This window comes from Aythya fuligula, chromosome 5 (assembly GCF_009819795.1).
Source record: "Aythya fuligula isolate bAytFul2 chromosome 5, bAytFul2.pri, whole genome shotgun sequence".
NCBI classification, from domain to species: domain Eukaryota; kingdom Metazoa; phylum Chordata; class Aves; order Anseriformes; family Anatidae; genus Aythya; species Aythya fuligula.
In genome coordinates this window covers 1,982,070-1,995,544 of record NC_045563.1, presented here as the reverse complement: position 1 = coordinate 1,995,544, position 13,475 = coordinate 1,982,070, and the positions used below count along the sequence as shown (strand labels likewise).

General features: G+C 47.3%; 1 protein-coding gene across 1 annotated transcript in view; it reads left to right on the top strand.

Annotated features, from left to right (window-relative positions):
- The window catches only part of MDGA2 (MAM domain containing glycosylphosphatidylinositol anchor 2), a 340,235-nt gene that overhangs the window by 93,230 nt on the left and 233,530 nt on the right, over nt 1-13,475 (top strand). Inside the window, exon 2 of the mRNA XM_032187749.1 lies at nt 9,955-10,094. Coding sequence (XP_032043640.1) covers nt 9,955-10,094 — 140 coding nt within the window. The remainder of the gene's footprint in view (nt 1-9,954; nt 10,095-13,475) is intronic.

The following is a 13,475-nucleotide window of genomic DNA, read 5'->3' as shown; positions in this document are numbered from 1 at the left end:
GCACCCAGCTCGTGCAGCTCCACAACGCAATGGGCATGGATCAGTTCAGAGCAAACAGAGCCTCACAACGAAGCACACAAGTGAAATAGAGAGTGAGGCAGCGGCTGCTAAGCTCTGTGTATGTGGATTTCCTGAAAATCGTTATTGTTATAAAAATACATGTTTTTGCTTAGTGTGTTATATCAGGGCTGCACTGAGCTGCACACACGACACGAGCATGCACAGAGCTCCGCTGTCTTTTTGCTGGCATTGAGGTGCTCCCTGGGCAAAGCAGAGATGGGCACTTTCTGTCCAATGAGAAGTTCTCAATGAGAAACATTTCCAGAAGTCCCACCAGCAGAAACTACCACTTGAGATGTCCCCTCCAGGCCATTTCAGGAGCTGGTGCCTTTGGTGGGGGTTGCTGATGGTCAGGTAGCACCGCGAGCTCCTGGGCTTGCTGCGCTCGGGCACTGGGGAGCTCCTGGAGCACAGGAGGTAATAGAAAAATGAGTCACTTTCTGGCCGCTTACACCATCTATATTTTTTTAAACCACATTCCTCTTTCCTTACTGAAGCTAAAAGGAATGACACAAGTTGCAGTAGTGCCTAGAATATATAAAACCTGGTGTAATAGGTTTCTGGCTTTATATAATGGAACATATTCCCGTCATTCAGCTGTTACTCCTACACCCAGTGTTTCAAAACAAAGATGTGAAAGCTAGGTGTGAGACATTGAAGTACAGGAAACACCATTTTAATTTGAGAAGTCATATTTCTCCTCCTGAAAGGAGATGTGTTGTCTTGGTAGCTGCTGCTCGCTGGGACAGATTTGTGCTATCTCACAAGAAATGCAAATTGTTGTTTAAAAGCTGTTTACTCTTGCTTAGTGCTATAGAGTGGCATTTTTTTGTTTGCGTTCATGTTAAGGTTGTGTGTTTTCAAATTCCTCTTTAATATTAAACTGTCTCTTCAGTCAGTGAAGCCCTTGCTGAGGCCCGCGGTACATTTAGGGGAATGTTCATCCTGACGGCAGGGCTGAGCCAAACCAGGACGGGCTCTCTTTGGGGAAACGTGATCCCTGCTCTAGGCAGTCACATAGGGTTGGTGGCACCCGCAGCACATCCCTCTGGTTTGGGGCATCCACAGAAGTATTTCTATTCCTTTTGCCTAGGTTGACTGCTCAAGCATTGCGCATGGCTTTTAGGGGAGGCAAGGGACCACGTTTGTCAGGGAGTGTAGAGATAGGACAAGGAGTAATGGTTTTAAATGAAAAGAGGGGAGATTTAGATTAGAAGTAAGGAAGAAATCCTTCCCTCAGAGGGCAGTGAGACCTAGGCTGCCCCGAGGAGCCGTGGTTGCCCCATCCCAAGGCAGGCTGGCTGTATTCAGCTGGGCCCAGACAGATTGATGCCTCCCTCAGCCAGTCCTCCCGGGCTGTCCCTTCCCCACAGCTGGTTGAAGCACCCAGCAGCTCCCGCACAATCCCCATCCCGTGTCTTTGAGGTCAAGCTGTGCTCCGTGCCACTGAAATCTTTCCACCCTTATCCCACCGCTCACCTACTGGTGGAGGAGTCCTGCCGGTGAGGTGCCCTGGCTGGCCATGTGCTGGCTCGGCATCGCTCTGCCAAGTGCTGCTGCTGCCAAGCTGTTTGCTGGTGGCAAGCCAGGACGGGATCAGCTCCAGCCTGAGCTGGCTCCAGGGAACCCGGGGCTTGGAGCTCTTCCACCTGTGCTCGGAGGACCTGCTCCTGGAGGTCCGTACAGGCCCACGGAGGAGCCAGCGATTTTTGGGCTGCCAAGACTTAGCATTAAGTCAAAGCACAGACCTGGGGAAAGGCATTTTAATGTTCTTACTGGAAGCGAGCCCCAGCCTTGTTCTGCTCGGTTGTGCTCCATTGGTTCATCAGCAAATGGCCTGTTACAGATGGTCTGCGCTACGGACCTCGACACGGCTTTGAGCAGCACATTGTGAGTGTGTGGCACTGTGAGATTAATAGGTCCAGGCACCTCTGTGCCCCAGAGAGCACAGCTCTTGCTTCCCTCACTGCTCTGGCTGCAGGGGAGGTGGGAGATGGAGGCTGGCTAATTCCCTGCTGGCCTGTACCAGCAGCAAATGAAGTTTGGGCTGATACAGCAGGGTAGGGGAGAGAACGTGGATGATGGGAGGAAGGTCCAGAGTTGACCTCCTTTGATCATTCTTGGTTCTTGGCAAGGTCTGGTGCCTGCCTAAAGCTCCAGCCTATGCTCCTGATCCCCTCCTGCCTGTAACTGCAGGAATTATCACAACCTCAGCTTAATGAAACTTCCAGTTTCCGAACTGGAATGCAGCCTTTGCCATGTTGGTGATATGGTTTAGTGGAGGACTGGTTACTGTTAGGTCAGAGGTTGGACTAGGCAATGTTGGAGGTCTCTTCCAACCTAAACGATTCTGTGATTCTGCGTTGTTTTGGGACCCGTGGTTATTTTCTGTAGCCCTATACACAGTGCAGTTTCTTTAGGACTCCATTTCTGTCGTGATGTTTCTCACAAACTGTCCTACCAGAGTTTTCCTGGTTAGAAAGACATTGCTGAAAGATGTTTCAAAGTATACAAATATAAGTATTCAGGATTCATCTTTAAGAGGTGATTTTTAATACATTTAATTATCATGTGTATGTACTATTCACGTTGGGTAAAGTCAACATATTGGTTGTTCTGAGTATGCAGCAATAAGTAAGACATGTTTACTGCTAGATGATAGTACTGTTGAAACAGGTCTGGCAATATCATCTGTTTTGTGATGCCAGGAACAACAAAGTGTTGCTTCAATTAAGCCCGTCACTTGCAGATCATTCTTTTTTTTTCTTATTTTGGAAGATTCATTGAACCCACCGCTTGAAATCTGTAGGTTGCAAACTGCTCAAGAAGCAACGCAGGGAGGAGGACTGAGTATAGGAAGGTTTCCCTCCACATTTGTCTTCTCGGTTCCCCCCAAATGAGTGCAGTCTTGGAGAGATGCCACTTTTGTGAACAAAGGATGGAGTCCACCTGGCATGGTGTGAGCTAACTGAGACGTGGTGGTGGTGTCCTCCTCTGAGCGTGCCGGAATAAGAGGCTGGGAAATAAGAGATAACAAATGCCAGAGGCCACTATTTTAACATAGAAAGAGTGGAATGTGATGTAGGAAAAGTGGCCATTGTGATGAGCTTTAATTGCCAGTTTAAGGGAGTCAAGCAGCAGTGAGAATTAGAAGGCAGCGTGTCTCGATGACATTTTATTTGCAGCCAGGACCCAGTTTGAAAACAAAACAACCCAAAGAAACTCCTCAGAAATCCAGTCTGGAAGCCCTGTGACAGTGGGATGCATTCTTAGCTCTGGCACTCAAGCAACTCAGTTTTTATTTCCAAGCTGAAGAGAGAGAGAGAGAGAGAGAGAGAGAGAGACTGCTGCCATGAGTACATCCCATGTGCAGCCTGGCTGAAGCAGAGCTGCCAGCGTTGTCCTCAGACTTGTGGGAGAAGAGTCTGGCAGGCAGGCTCCATGAAGCTCGGCAGCGTGGAGAAGAGCAGTCCAGCTGCTGGGATTGAATTAGCTGACCCCTCGAGGGGCGACAGAAGGAGCGAGAGGTCAGACAGGAGATGAGTTCCTGCAAGAGCATGGAGGAAATTATTCTTAATTCTTTGCCTTCACAGAGACGCATGGTTGTGACCCCGTGGTAACCGCCACGAAGGCGGCACAGCCCGGTGCTCCTGCGGTGATGGTGCCATGGGGATGGCTGCCTGATGGCTCTGCTCAGCTAAAAGGAGGCAGAGTTACTGCAGGAGATGCGGAGACATCAGGAGAATCATTTTCTTCTCTGATATTCCAGGACAATCTGCAAAAATCATAAATAAATGTTTAGAGTCAAATAAGCGCTGGGCAAGAATTAGTTGTTGGATGGACAGAGCTCTATTACGCTTTTCAGGAATTATGCCCTTCTCTAAGCTTCACAGAAAGCTTGCATTAAAAGATTTTTTGCACAGAATGCTCTGTATTTGTGCTTCCATGATTAGCTGAAGGCTGAAGCAGCACCAGTGAGATGAAACCATCTGCTTTGGGGCTGCTGCAAGGCATGGAGAGCCTCAGTGCTACCGTTCATCCCAAATTTAAGTATCTCTGGCCCCAGTTACTTGCTGGTGAGCAGTTCCACTTCCCTAAACAGATTTGTTTGAGACCTTGTTGGAAAACAACAGTGAGAGAATTCGACTCTGAGCAACATCAGAACTCAGGTCCTTTAATCAGCAGCTCTTAATTATTTACTTCAGTCCTAGCAATGAGAAGTTCTTCATGATTTGTGGAACTTGCAGGATTACTTAAAATGTAATTAAAGATGATACATGTGAAAGAGGAAACCCATAATGATTCTGTTAGAAAAGTCTATTTATCACGACTAATCTGCTTTACCCCTTCCAGGAAAGTATTTATCCCAGTCCTACAGCAGGATCCAGGCAGCCACATCCCTGCATGGGTGCAGAACTTGCTGGAGATCTGGGTGTGCTCCAGAGCTGGGATGTTTGATAATCAGTCTACGTGTTACGTGTGGAGGATGTCCTGCAGAGCATCAGGGCCAGCAGTAGTCCCCCAGTATGAGCTGCTGTTTTGTCAGCCCTGGCTGTGCCTGGGTGTAATTTGGTTATCCTGCCCATGGGTTTGCAGCGGTGCCTTGCATCATGAGCCTTTCCACGCAAAACCAATTAACAAGAAATTAACCAAGTGAAGTCTCCAGTGAATTTCATGCAGTTCTGCAGCATAATAAGGAGGAAATAATTTTTTATTTTTATTTTTAGAAAGAAGATTTAAAGTAACTGCAGATGTTCACAACTCTCAAAATTGAGTTTTCCAATACCCATATCAGCTCTTAATTTTGCTAATTGCAAATAAAATGACTGGGAATCTCAGTGGTATTACCATGATGAATGTACTGCCCTGTGGCAACAGTTCTCGTCAGTGCAGAGTCTGGAGTGTATTACCACAGGTAGCGTGGGACTTGACATTTCCTTTTCCAGCTGGAGGTTTGGTGATACTCACTTGGCTGATAAGTTTATTATCGGACCAGCTTTTTTCTATTTTTAGGAAGTGTAGTACTCTTTGTGGGAAATGTTAGACACCTCACTTTTATTAAATAAATATTCAGGGCATCAACTGCATTCTTCATTTCGGGTCCCAGCTGAGATGAAGGCCAGGTACCTAATGCAGGAAGCCTTCTGCTAGAGGCTGCCTGCGTGGTGCTGCCCTGTGCGGGGCCGTGCTCCACTAAGGGGCATTTGAAATTGGCTGTGATGTTCCTGGTCTGCTCTGCATTGTGCTTAAAATATCGTTTCTTTAGTATTTTCTAATAGCTTTATGGCTACGTATCACCTGCAGTGCCCTTAGTAGAAAAGCAATAGCAGAGAGATGTTGATAGTTTGAAAAGATGTGCCTGTCAGTACAAAATACTTCCTACCCACCTTTATGCACATGGTAGCATCTGTCATGTGTGTCCTGTTGCTGAGCTGGCCCTGATCTGTCCTTGCTCATCAGGCTTGTAAGAGAAGGATGAAGCCCACTTTTTTTTTTTTCTTCTCCTGGATTGGACTGTTTTTGCCATGTTGCTTGATATTTGCCCATATCTCTGCGACTTAAACCACATTTCCAAAGTTCAGGAAGCCTTCTTGATTGATAGCACTACCATCAGAAGGCTCTGAGCTAATTAAATCACCCTGCCGCTTCCCAACACTACTGTCACAGACTGACCTAATTTTGACACTACAAAGCTTATCAGCAGACTATCTATTGAGTTAGGGGAACCATAATGCTGTTTCTAGGAGCAGATTTTTTTTCCCCTTACAACTCATTACAGTGCTGTTTATTGTTCCTCCTGGTGGGCAAGTATTAAAAACTTATGGTCTCTGCCATATGGTCTCTGTCTGTTGGTATCTGTTTCTGCAACACTGGCTATGCTCTGGATGGGGATAAGGCCATGGTAATTCTCCAGACATGAATACGGGCTAAGATCTCTGTCTCCTTTAAAGCTTTCTTTCCTATGTAACATGATTTGGAATCATAATAATTTGTTGCACCCCATGAGCAAGCATGCTCTGCTGTGCTGCTCGTGGCCACGAGCTGCCTGAGGCCACCTGAAGCTGGCAGTGCCCCGCTTTGTGCTGGGCATGTGCAGGGACAAACTCCTGCAGGGGTCTCTGCCGTGTCTTTGTTGCTCTTGGTCTGGTGCGTGCATGTAGATCCAGGATAACTCACCAAAACATGGAGGTGCCTGGGAGCATGTGAAAAAGGAGGAGGAGAAAGGCTTCGCTTTCTGCTTATTGCTGAAAGACCGGGAAGGAAAGGAGCACAGGGAGCCTGGAGGGAAATGTATCCTCAAGAGTGGGAAAGCAAACGATGCAAAGTGAACGAAGGCAAGCAGACCCAGAGCCCTCTGGATCAGTGTTCAGCCACCACCGGTGGGCTCCCAGAGACCCCCAGCTTCCAGCAAAGCAGCAATTTGGGGGCTCCCTGAGACAGTGCCAAAATGTCTCATGAATTCACCTCACCACAGGGGACGGTCCCGTTTCATGCTGGTGAGGTCTGAGATTAAAACAATATTTTCCAATATGTGCCGCGATAATCATTTATTAATAAAATTCCAGCAGTTGAGCTTCTCCAGGAAATTATTGAAAATTTTGTGATTAAGGTCGGGAGAGGTGCTAGCACATTGAACAAAAAGGTGGGCGGGGGCACTGCGGTCATCCGAGGTCTCTTATTTGCGCCACAGCTACACAAATGTGCTTCCAGGCACGAAGCATCTCCTTTCTGAGCATTTTGCTAGCTCTCACTTTTTATTTGCTTGGTTAGAAAAACTCTTTTCTACTTGCCAACACTTATTCAGAAAATAAATTTTATTCTGCATGTTTCAGGTGAAAGTTGGCTGAGCCAACATTTCTCACAGCACCTGCTTTGTCCTTTTTTATTATTATTATATTAAATGTATCTAGAAACCTGCGTATGAATTCAACTTTGGGAGTTTCTAATTTTGTCTTCACAGAAATTTTATGACACTTTTTTTTTTTTTTTTTCCTGGTTCTTTACTGTCTGGGGAACCTGTTGCAAGTTGAAACCAAATTGCTTGTGTAGGCGTGTAAGTGTGTGCAGGAGATGGAGAGGGGGAAGAAATTGAAATCACTGGAAAAGAGCAGCCACTAATGGGGACCTACCCAACATCAATGTATAATGAGACGTGGAGAAAGGTCAGATTGGCACCATTTTTCATTTGGAAGAAGAACTCTCTTGTTGCCACACAACTTATTTTCAGGAAAAGGAAGGGGATGTTCTTGGTTTGGTTGTTCAGCTTCTCCTTCCCACCTCCCGCTCGGCTCTGCGTCGTGCGCACGTAGCACCAGGACAGCGGCGTGATGGATTCCTCCGTGCAATATTTACTATGTATAATCACAAGACAAATTCTCCTAAAATGCCACAAACAAAATAAATGCCAAGTATATATTACTTTAATGTCTCGTCTGGTATTAAATCCTTGGAGGCATATTTCAGAAGCAGCTGTAATGAATATTCCCGTGGCAGAGAGGAAGGTGACATTTCACAGCGGCGCAGTGTGTTCTGAACCATAGGACATTAAAACTTAAAGAAGTACGAATATTTTTGATTTTTCCTTTATTCATTTGATCTCTTCTTAAAGAAAGGTATCCTTTTGCTATAGTCATACCCAGGGGGATATTTTTGGGGGGTCTATATTGCCTTCCCAATGCATATGGATATCCTAATGGATATGGAGCAGTGGCACAGACACTAAAACGAAGGATGCTCCAAATGTAATTTGAAGTAATATAAATATAATATGAATTAAAATGTAATATTAATGTAATATGAATTTAAAAGGCAGCAGGATGTTGGCATAATGTTGCTGACTCTTCTAATTTTATCACAAGTCTCATGATCTGTGCTGAACCTTGTTTTACCTTTCTGCTCATGGCTCTGCTTCCACGTTTCAGTATTTTACGATTTTTGTTGTGGGAGATAGTAAAAGCCCCCGGTGTGGACCACGGCTGTGTTGTGCCATGGCTGTGTGTTGCAGGACGAGGAGGATGTTCCACGTCCCGGGGCATGGGATGCAGCTGGTGCTGGCTCTGCAGTAGGCTCTGAAGCACAATCCCTCGTTACAACTGCTCGAGGCACGTGGAGTGGAAGCAGCTCTCCTGGCACAGGGAAAACTGCCAACTGCTGGGCATCAGTGCTGCTGCTCTATCTAGGAAAATAAATTTAGACTCAGAAAAGTATTTTAAGGTCAGAGAATGGCACATGGGACTGAGCAGAGGGAGGCTCTAACGTCTGGTGGGTGACCAGGAGCAGGGGGAAGCTTTCTGCTCCCATGCTGGCTGAGCTCTGCGGTCCCCCCAGGCTGGGTCTGTGCTGGTCTGCAGCCTTCTGGAGCTGTCGCCATGTGCCCATGGACTGGGGAGCACAGCCGCGGAGTGGGAAGCACCCGTCCATTGCCTGCAAAAATTCTTCTGCTTGTGCCTGTGCTCTGCAGGGAGGACAGGTTACGGAAATGCCGAAAAGGTTAGCCTAGGCCAAGCTGCCGAAAAATGATCTAACTGAGGTAGACTGAGATGGACGGGAGCAATGTGAGGTAGCTGCGAATATCAGGCTTAGTCATAATGGCCTGAAATGTTCTGGAGTTGACCTGACACTGTGTTGTTCAGCATCCTTGGCCCGAGTCTCGTTTTCCTCAGCTTCTGGAGAGCAAGGGTCAGAGATTGGAGTTATCAGCAGTCTTGCATCAAGCCTAGGTGGGATTATGCCAACGGGGGTTTGGTGGGATGCCAGAGCGATGCATCCCCGGGGTCCCATATGTGCCTGCCGTGGGTGTCAGGGACCACATGCGGAGTTTGTACCCAGTGGTGGGGGTTGCAAGGGGCACAGTGGTGGGGATGTGTATGTGGTCGGTCTGCCAAGGGGTTGAACAGGGCCAGGAACGTGGGTGGAAAAGCACACAGTTGGTTTTCATGGCAGGGGCATGCAGCTGGTGTATGGGCACTGGGGAGAAGCCCTGCCACTGATGGCTTGTGGCATCATCGTTCTGGGTTGGTGCTTGCTCTGCTCTCTGGCTTTCCGTGGGTGACTCCAGGGTTTGGTTAGGGCACCAGCGTTTGTCCACCTTTACCAAGCAGGAGCAGCACACAGGCGAGGAGAGAGTGAAATGCCGGGCCTTCAAAACTTTGCAGAATTATAATTTCTCTCTTCTGCTGCTTAGAATTTGTCATTTCATTTGGCAGCAGGGCTGTAACAGGAACTCAGCTTTCTTCTATTGATCCACACTCTGAAAAATATTAAAATTGGGGGTTTCATGTTTCAGAAATAAAGATTATCGTACAACCAGGAGATATCCTTGGGAAAAATGCTAAAACTGAGCTGTAGTTTGTACACGTGGTGTTAGGAACAGCATTGCTGTATTCGTACGTGTACAACTTGTAAACCATCATAACTTGCTGTAGTTTGGCCCAAGTTTACAAGAAAATTAAAGTAAGGGTTCTGCTAAACTTAAACTCCAGGCCCTGATCCCTCTGACAGCCTCCGGATTTCAGGGTTGACTTAGAAAAGCAGCAGCACCAGCCCCACCGCTTCTCCTGCTTAACGTTAATGGTTTAATTAAGGCATCTCATTTGCATAATGAGCGTGGTAATACATTTAGAAAGATCTATAATAAAAAGAACAATAACGGAGAGCTCTTTTGGAAACCGAAACAAAAATAGCCCAAGTGCAAATGAGCTCGTGCAGGCTTCGCCCAGGGGATCGCAGGGTGTTAATAAAACTCTGGCAGCCTCCTCCTCCTCTGTGCTGAGGGTGCTCAGCTCCCACATGGAGGTCCTGGCCAAGCCTCTGCTTCATGGTGAGGGTGCTGGGCTCCAGCCTGGTCCCGGGGGCTGGCGGTGCTCACCTGCTTTCTCTCTCTGGGTCTTGCAGCCCCCCCCACCGTGCGCATCGTGCACTCGGGCCTGGCGTGCAACATCGAGGAGGAGCGCTACTCGGAGCGGGTCTACACCATCCGCGAGGGCGAGACGCTGGAGCTGACCTGCCTGGTCACGGGCCATCCTCGGCCACAGGTGAGCCCCCGCTGCCGGTCCCTGCCTGTCCCGGAGCCTACCTCACCCGCAGCTCGGTGCTAGGCTGGAGCAGGGCTCGTCCGGGTTGTGGGTTGGGTGTTGGGGGGCTGCAGAAGAAGCATCAGCAGTTAGAAAAGGTTATAGCTTTTTTTTAGTTTTATTAATATCTGGGAATGTGCTAAAAACCCAGCAAACTGAAGGTAGATGGTGTGCACCAGAGCAAAGGGCTGGAGCTGGGGGGACCTTGCCGTGCACCTGCATCATGGCCATCATCTGAACCACGGCACTGTGGTCCTGCAGAAAATGGAGGTTAAACAGAAAGCAACCACCTTTTCCCAGGGCTTGCTCTGTTTTAAAGCATCAATTTCAAAGCTAGAGAGTCTGGTCAGCCTGTGGCACAGCTGCCTGGTGTCCCCCCATCACCACCACCCCCTTTGCCCTTTTGTGGAACCTTGTGGGGTTATTTTATGTGAGGACCCTGTGCAAATATAATGTTTAATTCACTCCTGCTAAACTTTTTTGTGTTTCCATCTTTTCCTTCAGTCTTTTCCATGAGCCAAGCCTGCTCTCTGCTCCCTTTTCTGCTGTGCCTTCTCATTGTGCTCTGCTTCTGAGCAAGCTCCTGAGATCTGAGGGTTCACTGGTATTGACTAGGATAACCAAGTTTCATGGTGAACATATTTGTATGAGATTTGAACACCTTGCAAGGGTTTTCTATGTGCACTAGCAAATTAAACATCTCTGTTGCAACCCAAAGGACAGGGACATTGAGCCCCAGCAGCTGGGAAGTGCTGTTAGCTGGGGGGGAGTTGGGGAAGGGGAATCCTCCAGAGACAAGTGATGTTGCTCCAGGCAGGAGGGATGTGCTGATCCTCTGCCACGTGCTCCATAGCCATTTCCAAGTTAACAAGAAGATTTAAAATTAAAGAGGAAGATCTCCATCACCACAGCCAATAACAGTTCTTGCAGAAGTGGGACCAGGCACTTCCTTACAAAACAAAAGTTTTATACAGAACATTTTTGCAGCACCTCACTTCCTTAACAACCCTCTGCCTTGAGGGGGTGGTTATGGTTGGGGAGCAAGGTGCTGCTCGTTGTGGGGAGGATGGGATCTGCCCAGGCTGATGGGCTGCTGCAGCCCCCTCCGAAATATTTTGTCTTCCAGTGCCTTTGAGCTTTGTTGGATTCCCTCAGCCTGCCCAAACTTCTCTTATCCGGGCCCACTTAACTTCTTTTTTAGATGCGAAACAGGGGCTTTTCCATGGAGATAAACAGCACACTTATGCACAGGCAGAAAAGACCAGAATGAAGGTAGATTGATATTTCAAGTGTGCTTCCTTGGAGAATGTTTCTTTCCCAGAGCATCTCCCCCAGCAAGGTTCCCTGGCAGCTGTGGTGTGGCACCTCGCGGAGCGGCAGACACCGACGGCCCCTCTCCATCCACCCTGCAGGCCACAGGTGGCTTCAAAGTGAGCAGGGCCCTTATCTGGCAGTAAATGCTTTGGACCAGCCATGAAAGGTGCTGGCTTAAGCACTAACAAAGCTTATGATGCTGCTGCATAAAAAAAAAAAAAAAAAAAAAAAAAAAAAAAAAAAAAAAGTTATACACCCAAAGCTTCTTATCAAGAAAGCAACCACATGGCTGCTTTTTCATAAAATCTCTATTTTCTCATCTGGGATTCAGGATAGAAAATTGATTTCTCTTCATTTTACCTGTTTATAGATTTTCTTTGTCATCCAGCACCTCGGCCAGCTCTCTTGCGCTCACTTTCGTGTTAGACCTCTCTAAGACTTGCAATATTTTTTTTCAGATTAATTGCCTGAGAGCAGGGGGATAGTTTTGGTAGTCTCAGATGGGTGATTCCGCAGCAAAATACAGGAGGCTTGGCAGGGCTGCGTCTGAACATTAGCCTTTTTATCACCTTCCTATTAAATTTCCATTCAATTTTAGTGCTCCAGAAAGTAACAACAACAACAAAAAAGGCTGAGGCTCTATTGTTTCTGTGCAGTGCTGTGTTTAAACTTTGGCACGCACCTTTATGGGAGCTGTAGCCCCTTGGATTCCCTTGGACTCCTTTCCCATAAAATCTGCCGGCTCTTAAACAAGGCCGTGATGAATCTCCCCAGTGTTTGTGTTGCTTTTGTCAATGGGGCTACTGGGGAAACGCACCGATCGAGTTCAGGCAGGAGATGGGGATGGATGTAAAATCAGCAGGCTGGAGCTCGCTGTTTCCAGCTGCCATAAAACTCCTCTTACCTGTCAATAATTACTCCCGGGTATTTTAAATACAGCCAGCGTAAGGTATTTTGTTATACTGCTTGTTGGATACATCCTGCTTTATGGGCCTGGATCTTCAGGGGAGCTCTGCAGCGTCTCCTTTGTGACCGAGAGGCAGCGGCTGGCTGGGAGGGATGGTGAAACATTTATTCTGAAGCAGTGCTCTTTTCTTTCAGCAGAATCGGTGTGGGAAGCTTGACAAGATATTGTTTGATTATCGTGTTCAGGCAGCCTTCAATACAAGATGGGCTTTGAGGGGCAGTGTTTGGCAGTATGATCCCTGGTCTCCCTTCCATCCACATTGTAAGGTGGTTGCCAGCATTTCCAGTACTCAGTTGCTTTCTTTTTAACTGACTTTTGCACAGAAGGTTGTCATATTTGCTTTGCAAATTGGGTAGAAATTATTTTCAAAATAAGTTATATTTTTATTTCATCAGACCCTAGGAAATGAGATAATAAAACAGTTAATAATGTGTCTATTTTAGGAATGCTCTTCAACTTGCATGTGTTTCTCAAACTTTTTCACTTATTATTGGCAAACCCAGAAACTCATTTATTTTAAGTGCTGTTAGTAAGCAACTCTGGGCCAGGCATTTGTAAAATCCCCCACCAGTTTTCTACTCCTGTCTGGCTATTGCTGTGAACGACTATTAAACCCTCATGTGAATAGTAAATAAGGATTAAAAAAGTTGTTATAAAGGAGCCTGAAGCAAACCTCAGTGCACCAGCAGGCTCTTTAGCCCAGCCTTGCCTCTTGGTCCCAGGGTGGGAGCACTGAGCTACTCCACACCCCCTCGGATCACAGGATGCTTCTCATCACTGTCAGCGAAGGGGAGCAAAAAACAGATGCTTCTCAGGGAAAATCTGGGCTGAGGAGGGAAGTGTCCTGAAGCAAGATGCTCTCAGTTGCTTTCAGCTGGTTCCTACAAGCAGCAGAGGCAGTGAGGCTGCACAGGATCGCTGCTGGAGGAGACGTGGCAACACAAACACAGTAAGTGGAGAAGCTGAGCTGGATAACCTGGTGCTGGAAGAGGAGGCTGGGAGGAAGACCAAAGTTATCCAAAGGTGCTTGAAAGCTCAACTGTCATGGACTTGGCTCCCCA